At 41.0% G+C, this 11,395-nt stretch overlaps 1 protein-coding gene across 1 annotated transcript in view; it reads left to right on the top strand.

The window, feature by feature from the left end:
- The first annotated feature begins 245 nt into the window (after positions 1-245).
- Positions 246-11,395, top strand: part of FOXO1 (forkhead box O1) — a 150,404-nt gene continuing 139,254 nt past the window's right edge. Inside the window, exon 1 of the mRNA XM_029602765.1 lies at positions 246-1,376. Within this exon, the coding sequence (XP_029458625.1) occupies positions 816-1,376 (561 nt within the window). The 5' untranslated portion in view covers positions 246-815. The remainder of the gene's footprint in view (positions 1,377-11,395) is intronic.

Raw genomic sequence — 11,395 nt, 5'->3', positions numbered from 1 at the left:
AGTTGCTGTTTCTCGCTGGGAACATTACAAAAAGGACGACAAACCATCCTCGCAGAAGCTGGAAAACACAAGCCGACGCAGGAAGAAGAAAAAAAAAGTTGGGAAAGCTCGCTCACCCAGCCTCCAGGAGGGAGGTGTCTTCTCCGGAAAGAGCGCGCGCGCGCTGATTGGTGGGCTCCGGCCCGTCAATCGACGGAGGAGGGGGAGGGGCCTGGCGATGACTTGCATTGTTAGTTCCAGTAACTCTGGCGTGGGTCGGTCACACTCTCTGCTGCTTCCGAGCATTCAACAGGCTTCAGCGTGAGCGCAAGGATTCCAGTTAGCGAAGGGGCTCGCTTGACCTCGCGCTCTCCTGTTGGGTACTGATAGCAGTGTTCGGCGTGCGTCGGGGACGGAGTTCGCTAGTGGGCTGGCTGACTTGTTGACAGCAAGAAACTTAAAACTCCTCGTGAACGGACGCCGAGGCAGGAGCAACAACCACTGAAACAGAACACAGGAAAGTGCGTGAAAGTAATAAAAGAAAAAAAGGAGGGAGAGGAAAGGCTTGCGGAGGGCGCTGACTGCCCACCCTCCCGCCGCCTTCTCAACTGTCAGCGGCTCGCGCCTCCGAGCCCTGGACTTAAATGAAGTGACGAAGTTAGGTTTTCTTCTCTCCTCTCCTTTCATTCTTTCTTCTGTTCCTCATCTCTCTTTTACTCCCCCCCTCCCCCTTCGCCTCTCGGCCCTTGTGACTAACCCTACTCCCCGGCAGCGTCTCCATTCTGTACTTCACCCCTTTCCCTTTGGCTCTTATTTATAACTGAAGCCCGTTGCCAATGGCCGAAGCTCCGCAACCGCAGGTCGTCGAAATCGACCCCGATTTCGAGCCTTTTTCCCGGCCGCGCTCCTGCACTTGGCCCCTGCCCAGACCGGAGTTCAACCAGGCCAACTCTGCCAACTCGTCTCTGGCGCCCTCGGTGCAGCCGGATGCCGGCGAGAACATTGACTTCATCAGTAACCTGAGCCTGCTGGAGGAAAGCGAGGACTTTGACCAGGGCAAAGCGGGTGCTGCCGTATGCGGAGACTTCCAGTGCCAGGAAAACTGCCTCCAGTCGCCTCAGCAGCCGCCCCCGCCACCCCAGCAGCAGCTCCAGCACCAGCAGGTCTCAGCTTTGTCACCGGCCTCCCTGGCTGTGGCTGGCCAGCAGCAGCCCCGCAGGAGCAGCTCGTCCCGTCGCAACGCCTGGGGCAACCTGTCTTACGCCGACCTGATCACTAAGGCCATCGAGAGCTCCCCGGAGAAGCGGCTCACCCTCTCCCAAATCTACGACTGGATGGTGAAAAGCGTCCCCTACTTCAAAGATAAGGGAGACAGCAATAGTTCGGCCGGCTGGAAGGTGAGTGAGTGTGAATTTGGCGGAAATGTCTATCTCCAGATGAACCAAATAGCTTATCCAGCTAAAACAAAAAGGTCCCCCACCTATCAAACTTCGGGTGCAGTAAGAGCAGCTCACGTGCACACTTAAATTGACACATATAACACTTGAGGTGCTATTTTCCAAAAGTGCATATTTATACCTTGGCATGGCAGACCAAGTAGACAAGAAAAGAAATGCTATATCATTTCCTATATATTTAATGATCGCTGTTATTTGATTTTATTCCTTAAGATACGTTCTTAAAGTGCTTTTAAATATGACACCTTGCATAGTTTTAGTACTTAAACTCTTCATATGTTCAAAAGGTGACCTTCCACTTTCAGTACTATGAAAAATCCTGCCTTGGCAAAAATTGAGTTTATAAACATTCAGCAGTCTTATCTGATGAGTAGTATGCTATAATTAGGAGCTAGTACTAATTTTGTTTTGGGGAAATTACATATACAAAATTTTAGTTTTGATGCGAATGTTTTGTTTTTAAGGTGAACTGTGGGTGGCAGGAGCTGGCTGCGTTTCCCCTGTGCAGAGTATTTTTTACTTCTTGACAGTGAAAATCCAGTACTTTATTATCCGGTATCGGTATTAATTCTGCAGGCTGCCAACTTTCGCTGAACTTTTTTTCTTTAGTGTGTGTGTTTGGTAGGAATACAACTTAGTGTTTTCAATTAATTTAGTAGTTTTAATAATCTCAGCAGGGCGTATTTACTGACATGGTGTTTTGTTGGAACTTTGTAAGAGGTGAGTTGGATACGTAACAAAAGGTGAATGCCCTGTCCATTAGCACTGTCCTTGACAAAACAGGTTTGACTCTTTAGACTTCACTGAAAATCATGTCACATTAGGTTGACAGGTACTGATGATTTTTAATCGGCAATAGTTTGCTTTTTTCCCCAAAGTAAGTACAGTGTAGTTGGTATCACATTTCATTTTGCTGCACTGTGTTGCTTGTCTTGGAGGAGAAGTCCATTACCTGCTATTAAGTTGACTTAGAAAATAGCCACTGCTATATTACTAGCAACGGTAACATGGAATAGACTTAGTTGTTGGGTACTTGCCAGGTTCTTATGGCCTGGATTGGCCATTGTTGGAAACAGGATGCTGGGCTTGATGGAACCCAGTATGGCATGTTCTTATGTCTTATATATGGGTGCTTTTTAAAAATACATGTTCTACCTTAGTCAAATTTTAAAAACCTTGCATATGCCCAAACTGTGAAATATGTGCACAAGTTGGGCTGATGCATGCCGAACAGATTTTAAAAGCTGCCTGAGGACACGTGTATCTCCTGCTGCATGCACAAGCAAAAAATTTTTAAAGGGGCGGAGCATCAGTATGGTCTGGGCAGGGTGTGGGTTCATTTCGGGGAATGGCGAAGAGATGTGCGTGTCCTTGCGCGCACTTGGCTCCCCTGCCGCGTAAATTAACTTTCGCTATGGATGGAGTTCGTTTAATAAAACAAAGATATAGGCAAGGCATCAGGGTTTTAAGGGTTGTGGCTTGCGGGTGGGGGGAAGGATGGCTATTAAATTAGGGAGGGTTTGCAAGTCCTATCTCTAAACTGGGTGGACTGAGAATGAACTGGGAAAATGACGAATGATGTTGGTGTGCATCTCTTTTAAAATTCCCCCACTTATGTGGTAGAAGCGGCATTTGCGTGTGTCCATTTAAAATTGCGCACATGTGCATCCAGGCTATTTCATAACACATGCACATGTGCACCTGCACACCTATTTAAAAATGACCGTCTTATCTTTTATCAACAGGTCACTTCAGGCTAAGACTTCCTAATTTCTCTCACTTGTTTGCCATATATATGTTTTGAGGTACATTAATAGCAAACAAAATTTGTGTAGTTTACATTTCAACCCAGAATTAGGCTGCTTTGGCTTTAGAATACATCATTTACTAATAATATGTGGATCATATGTAATTAAAAAAAAAAAAAAAAAAGCACAAACAAAACATTTGCATTTCATGTTTGAAATGCTTTTCAGATTAGTACAGCTGTAATGGTCAACATTTTATTTATTTTTAAAGTACTTTGCAACATCTCTCAAATCTGATAAGCAATGTCTGAAATATATTTAGACACTTTTGTACTTTGGTATGTGTCAAATTACCAGGAACATTTGCTTGAAAATGCTTGTTTAGCATCTTTGCGATGCCATTAATGGTCATCTGTAGGCTTAAAAATTAGATGTAATCATTGGTGCAGCCATATATTAGCATAAACAGGATTTTGATTTATGGTGAGGAACTGTATTGTTTAGAGAGCAGAAATTTCAAAAGGAATGGTGTCTAGTTACTGTGTGGTTTTTTTTTTTTTCTGTTTTATAAATCCCATAGGAGCTGATTCCTTAAGACTTTTCTTCCTTTGTATGTTTATGGGGAAAAGACCTCAACCAGTCAGATTCTACATTTTTCCTTTCTGTAGGAATCTGATCCTTTTCTTGGTTTCCCATCTTTTTTTTTTTTTTGTTTTGTTTATAGCAAATTCCAGAATAGTCCCTCTTTCTTATTAATCTCAATAGGCTTTTAGTCCCATATTAGTGCTGTCTGGTTTGTTTTCTTCGGTGTTGCCTTCATGCATGCAGAAACAATCAAGCTGGCAGTACCAAAGAAACAGTTATGAAACAATAAGAATTTTTACAAAGTAATACCTTTTTCTTTACAAATAAGGAAAACACTTTTGCTTATTGTTGCCTATTGGTCTTTGCTCAAGCTGATAGTTGTATTATTGCTGTGTATGCAAGTTTAGAAATTCAATGTGCATTGACCACCAATGGTCTAAGATTGGAGCTTGCTGGGATTCACAAGAGATGGCAGGGCACCATTAGGCAGCTTTCTCCAAAGTGCAAAATAGGAGAAAAATAAAATTGAAGAGGGCCATCAGAAAATGACAGTTAAGTAGTTTGAGGGGTTTAAAAAAAAAAAAAAAAAGAGGGGAAACCAGATTTATTCATCTGCCTCTTTGAAAGAGATTTTTTTCTGCAAATGATAGGTACTGTAATTAGACAATTTCTTGTAAGTCTTCACACCCTTGTATGTTTTTCACATTTTACTGTCTAAAAATCACAAATCAAAATGCATTAGTTTCCCTCATCTACTCTGCACTTTTATTGTGAAAGAACAATTACAGAAATATTCAGAGTAATAAATAAAAAATCAGTCTTGACTGCATAAGCTTCACAACCCTTGACTCAAAACTTGTTACAAGCCTCTACTGTAATAGCTGCCATAAATCATTTAGGATAAGAATCTTTCAACCTTCCACAATGGGATGGTACTGTTCTTGTCCATCCTTCTTGGCAGATGAGCTTAAACTCTTTCGGGCGGATTTTAAAAGCCCTGCTCGCGTAAATCCGCCCGGATTTACGCGAACAGGGCCTTGCGTGCTGGCGCGCCTATTTTCCATAGGCCGCCGGCGCGCGCAGAGCCCCGGGACGCGCGGAGGTCCCGGGGTTTTCTGAAGGGGGCGTGTCGGGGGCGGGGCTGAACGATGCAGCGTTTTGGGGGCGGGACACGGCGTTTTGGGGGCGGACCCGGGGGCGTGGTTTTGGCCCGGGCATTCCGGGGGCGTGGTCTCGCCCTCCGGAACCGCCCCCGGGTCGGGTCTCGGCACGCCAGCAGCCCGCTGGCGCGCGTGGATTTACGTCTCCCTCCGGGAGGCATAAATCCATGGATAAAGGGGGGGGTTTAGATAGGGCCGGGGGGTGGGTTAGGTAGGGGAAGGGAGGGGAAGGTGAGGGGAGGGCGAAAGAAAGTTCCCTCCGAGGCCGCTCCGATTTCGGAGCGGCCTCAGAGGGAACGGAGGCAGGCTGCGCGGCTCGGCGCGCGCCAGTTGCCCAAAATCGGCAGCCTTGTGCGCGCCGATCCAGGATTTTATAAGATACGCGCGGCTACGCGTGTATCTTATAAAATCCAGCGTACTTTTGTTTGCACCTGGTGCGCCAACAAAAGTACGCGAACACGCTTTTTTTTTAAATCTACCCCTTTCAGTTTGACTGTGGACTGTAGTCTTCAAGTCTTATCAAATACATTCTGCTGGATTTAGGTTTGGGCTTTGAGCAGCTCAAGCACATTCTTTCTTTTTGATGAGACACTCCATTGATGCTTTTGCTTTGTGCTTAGGATCATTGTCCTGCTGAAAAGTGAGTCTTCTTCCCAATCCCAGGTCTGTGACAGACTGGAACAGATTTGCCTCTTTTTTTTTTGTTTGTTTGTTTTTTTTTTTGTGCCATCCATCTTTCTCTATCTTTACAAGTTTCCTTGTCCCTGCTGCATGCTTCAATTTAGGGATAGTGTTAGGGTTATGTACTGTATTTTATTTTATGCCACATTTATTGCTTACTATTGAGACAAAAAGTTCATAAGACTCCAAAACCTCTCCCACTTGCATGCAGCATCCCTTAAGTTTTTTTCTTTGCGATTGCTATGCAACACATCATACTGCTTTTCTTCAGCAGTGGCTTCCTAGTGCCTTCACATTCAAGCCATGTTTGTGGAGTAATCTTGAAACTGTTGAACAGTCAGCATTTACCCCAGACTCAGCCAGAGATCTCTGAAGTTCTTTTAAAGTAATCTTAGGCCTTGCGGTTTCCTTAACTCATGGCTCTGACTTTGGAGGGATGGGCTTATCGCAGCAGTGTCTTGGTGGTGCCAGACTGTTTCCCCTTTACAGTGATGGACTTGAGCGCTCTTAAAAAATAGTAAAATAGTATTATCTGGAGAAAAAGATCAAATGAGCCATCCAGTCTACCCAGCAAGCTTCCCATGGCCGCAGCTGCTGCTCTGTGCAGGTTACCCCCATGTCTTATGTTAATTGATATTCAGACACACAGTGAAATATTAGTCTTTCCCACTCTTTATCTTTTGAATAATATTATTTGGGAGTTTTTATCATCTCCTTGCTTGGCATGTTTGACCTTTTTGTTTCCGCTTCACTTCATGCAACATAAATTGCTTGATTCTTCATCCAGAAGTATTTGAGTCTGCTCAGCTATTATTTATTGTGGAAATCTATAAATTAAAAAAAGAAAAAATTGAAATTTTCTGTTACATAGGTGGATTCCATTTACATAGTATTATGGGCCTTTTTAAGGCAATATTATGAACCAGAGCCAATCTGGGTTTGCTATGACAAATGGTGTGAAAAGTTATGCAATCAAGACTCCTTTATTTTTTTAAATATTTTTATAATTGTTCTTTCAAGATCAGAATTTGAATATTTTGTATGGATTGGTGAAAAACTCCTACTTTAATGCATTTTGATTTGGGTTTTTTCCCAACAGAATGTAAACAAATGCAATGTTGTGAAGACTTTTTTTTTACAGGAAGCTTAGTATGTTTTACGTTCAGGAATTAAGATTTATAAGCAGCCTCAAAAAGATGGGGTTTAGACTAAGGGGGTCATTTTTCAAAATGCGGTAAGGTGTTTTCGCATGCGTTAAGGGCTTATCGCATGCAAAAAGCCGAGAGAGAGAGAGAGAGAGAGAGAGAGAGAGAGAGAGAGAGAGAGAGAGAGAGACTTGCTATAGTGTCTCTTCCCTAGACAGCTATTTGTATCCCTATGAGAGGCTCACCTAGTAACTGGAGGTGGTGATTAGGTATGAGTGTAGGGGGTTGGGGGCCACTTTCACATTCAACATGAGACGTACGAACAGAACAGTGGTCTCTTGTGAAGATTTGATGGCCTTCGGAGTGAGGAAACTCACTCCAAGATGAGATTTGGGCAATGTTCTCTCAACCTAGCTTGATGGACACTCTACCTGGGCAACAACATACATACATAACTTGTACGAAGAGCGGAATTCATGAGGAGGCTTGTAGGAAGAGAAGTGGATCATCTCAAATAAGAAACAAGTGTGTTTTTTTTTTTTAAATTAAAGGGAGGACATTCCCCTCACCCTATTTATAAAGCAAGCTGAGAAATTGAAAAACATTTCAGCCTTCTTTTGATTCCTTCCTCTCCATCTCCTTCCTGTCCCCCTCTTGGTTTTTTGTTTTTTTGTTTTTTTTTTGGCTTAGATTTAAAAAGGACTTTGGTAATCTTGGCCTGTACCGAATACCACAAAATCTAAAAAAAAATTAATCATTAAAAAATGCTGGCCACAGTGTTTCAATACTAACATTGCGGTTTTTTTTTTGGTTTTTTTTTAACAAAAGTGAATCTCCATTTAGACATCTATTTTTCATAAAGTATATTTATCTCACAGCCTTTTTGCATATGTTTTTAAGTAGCACTATTGCATATGTTGAGTAGTGCTATCGAAGTGATTAGTAGTAGTAGCTTCAAAGCTTTGTCTCTTCTTTAGTACATACATAACCTTTATCCTTAAGTAAAACTCATTCAGGTATTGACTTTTATCCTTAAAATGTAAATGTATATTCCATTTTGTTTAAAAGTTCTGTTGTGAAGAGCCATGTTCGACACTTGAGCTTGGTTTGTGTTTTAATGATGCAATTCTAGGGATATTTTAGTCAGAACATGATCATTTTCCATTGGTGTAACATTTTGTTAAAGATGGAGTTAGTATACTAACTTTACTGAAGATTGAATGCAATCTTGTTTGCTATTGCTGAAATGTTGTTAATTTTGTTCTGCGTTATCTAAGAATATTTTTATTAGTACAGTCTGTTATGTATGGAACATGGTGCCATGTGTCAGAGGTTAAGTAGATATCTTTTTACTTGCAGTTGACTGAAGAATAACTGAATTCAAGTTTAGCATTTTCAAATTCTTTACCCATAAGCTTAGTTTTGGTGTGTTTAAATAGTAATACAAAAATAAGAGCTTGCGGTATGGATGACTGCTGCACTATTGGAATTTAATGCTTCTTTTATTTAATATTAATCTCAAATGGCTCCAGTTTCCTATATGCAGGCTAGGTACTTTATACAAACCCAAAAGACACCTTACATTATTTTACCTTTACTGTAGAACTCTAATTTGTTTTCTTAAAAATGTTCTATTGAAAGTAGTAAGAAGTTGACGGCATATATTTTTGACTGAAGAAGTGTCTAGAATAGTAATCTATATGGCATTTTTACACAAACTTTATTTCCTTGTGGCTAAATGTGTGAATGAGCAGAATTGTCTTTTATACTTTGGCTCAGTTGAAGTCCATTTAAGGAAATATTATGAAGAGGTATTTGTGTTAGAAAAGTTTTAAAAAATACCACTCAAAGGTTCATATTGTTAGAACAGCACTGCACATTCTAATTGAGCGCTTGCTTTTGAATTTTGTGCTCCTCCAACTGGGAATATCAGTAAACTGCTGCAACCTTGTTTGGCTTACTTTTGTGTTTGTGTTTTTTTGAGAGTTAATTTTATTTTTTATTTTTGACACATTCTTGTCCCATTATTAAGTTTTTCTTCTTCTTTGTATGTACAGTACTGTGTTGGAATGCTGTAAATTTTCAGATAGTAGTTCAACTTATGATTTGTGTCAAGTTAGGAACAAATGCTATTTCGGTTTTGGGGTTTGAAGCTGATATTTAATAGAATGTATTTGTAGGGTATTATATATGGGTTATAATATTTTATCATTTGTTTGATAAGCTTGCTTATCTTGACATAATATGAATGTAAATAAAATAAAAAGTAAAGCAGCATAGTAAGTTAAAGAAACTTCTTGTCTAGAAAGTATGCCCTGTATATTGGAAATGCCGAATTATTTATGTGCATATGTTATGACATATTGTGTGACCCAAAGGTTCTCTTAATAGGTTTGTGGTATTCATTGCTTTTGTCATTGCGCAAAATAATATTTACAGCAAACAGTACATTTTGACAGATGTATTACAATGAAACGAGTACTGCTAATGAATAATCATTTTGATATTTTCAGTCTCATGATGTCAGACATGTACAAGGTCTTCTTGTCCAAAACCTGTTGCTTGTACTGTTCCAAAGAAAATTATATTCTGTTGCCCTGAGAGAACTGCACTGACTTCCAATTTGCAATAGTCTGGTAGAAAAATTGTTGAATTGTAAAACATTGTCATAGTTAAATATAAATCCCATTATTACAGTGGTATGCCTCTGTATTGTAGGAATGTGAAAACTTATAACTATAACTGGAATTATGTTCTGGGATATACGGAACCGGAGGTGAATAGCTATTCAGACAAGCCACCAAATTAAAATGTTTTCCGATGATAGCCAGAGCAGGAGCTGTGCAGGAGGCCAAATAGCAATGAATAAGGCAAAATGGAGTGATTTTAATGAAACTTTTTGAACCGCCTTCTTCAGGGCTTGAAATAAATTAGCTATCTTATTCCTTTTAGATATGTCATTAGTCTTTTATAGAAAGTGAGGAGACCATACTGAGCAGATTTGGTCCACAGTGTCAGCACTGTCTTGAAGTAAGAGGTTAGAAAAGCTTGCCCACACTTCATTTTCAGGAAGTATGCAAATATTTGCCCTGATTCCATTGAAATAGTGAAAACTCATTGTCAGGTTCCTCTTTGAACATACCTTTCATTGTCAGGTTCCTCTTTGAACATACCTTTTCACTGGCGTTCGGTGGTTGGGACTGTCCCTTTTGGTTTTTTATGCTATTATAGCCTTGGGTGCGGCCTTGTATTTGGCCACGGGGATAATGGGGTTTTTATTGCTGCCCATGTTCTCTGCTTTCATTTCATATGTTTTCATTTCTGCACAACGTTTTTCTTTTGCTACTTGCTTCTCTTCCTTGGGGGGGGGGGGGGGGGGGGGGGGTTAGGAGTGGTTTTGTTAATGTTAAAAAGACGGGGTTGTTCTGATGTGATGGATGTATTGCCTATATTATGACTGTTCTTTTTCTTTGTATAATTTTTATTCTATGTATTGGCTGTGCCTCTCTTTTACTGATGACTACGCTATGAATAAACAGTTTATTACAAAAAAAAAAAGAAATAGTGAAAACTGAGCATTCGTGCATGTGGTTGAAAAATGGCTAATTACAGGGCAAACATTTACCATTAATGGATTGGGAAGGTACAAAGCATCATGTGGTGCAGTCTTTATGTGCAAATCCCTTCTCTGCTTTTTATTAATTGCAAAACCTTTAAGGTAAGTGATACCCTTATTACATACTGAATTGTTTTGTTAAACTACTCCCTATGGCCTGGATTTATCAAAATGCGGTAAGTACCGCATGCGATAGCAAAAGAGGCATGTTTTATGCTAATGTAGCATTTATCGCAATTTGCACTAATTACCTGTGTGAAGAGCTAAGTTAGTGCAAATTGCAATACTATTTCAGATTCTGTGATAAGTGCCAGACCTGTTGTATTTCCTGCATTCAACCACTGGGGGACCAGTTTTTAATGATATGAGAGAGAGAGAGACAGACAGACAGAGACTGGCCATAATGGCATGGCCCATAGGCAGGTATTTGTATCCCTAGGGTAGGCCCACCTAGTAACTCGAGGTGGGGATTAGGTAAGAGTGAAGGGGGTTAGGGGCCACTTTGACATTCTACGTGACACCTACGAACAGAACAGTGGTCTCTTGTGAAGATTTGCTGGCCTTTGGAGTGAGGAAACTCACTCCAAGATGAGATTTGGGCAATGTTCTCTCAACCTAGCTTGATGTTACCCAGGTAGAGAGTCCATCAAGCTAGGTTGAGAGAACCTTGCCCAAATCTCATCTTGGAGTGAGTTTCCTCACTCCAAAGGCTAGCAAATCTTCACAAGAGACCACTGTTCTGTTCGTAGGTGTCACGTAGAATGTCAGTGGCCCCCTACACTCTTACCTAATCCCCACCTCGAGTTACTAGGTGGGCCTACCCTAGGGATACAAATACCTGCCTATGGGCCATGCTATTATGGCCAGTCTCTCTCTCTCTCTCTCTCTCTCTCTCTCTCTCTCTCTCTCTCTCTCTCTCTCTCTCTCTCTCTCTCTCTCTCTCTCTCTCATTATGTGGAGAAGAGCTCCATTTTTCATTGCTCTGAATATCTATATTTAGGCCCTTATATCTTTTTGGAGAGTA

This window comes from Rhinatrema bivittatum, chromosome 5, assembly GCF_901001135.1.
Source record: "Rhinatrema bivittatum chromosome 5, aRhiBiv1.1, whole genome shotgun sequence".
Taxonomy (NCBI): domain Eukaryota; kingdom Metazoa; phylum Chordata; class Amphibia; order Gymnophiona; family Rhinatrematidae; genus Rhinatrema; species Rhinatrema bivittatum.
This window is presented reverse-complemented; position numbering and strand designations above follow the sequence as displayed.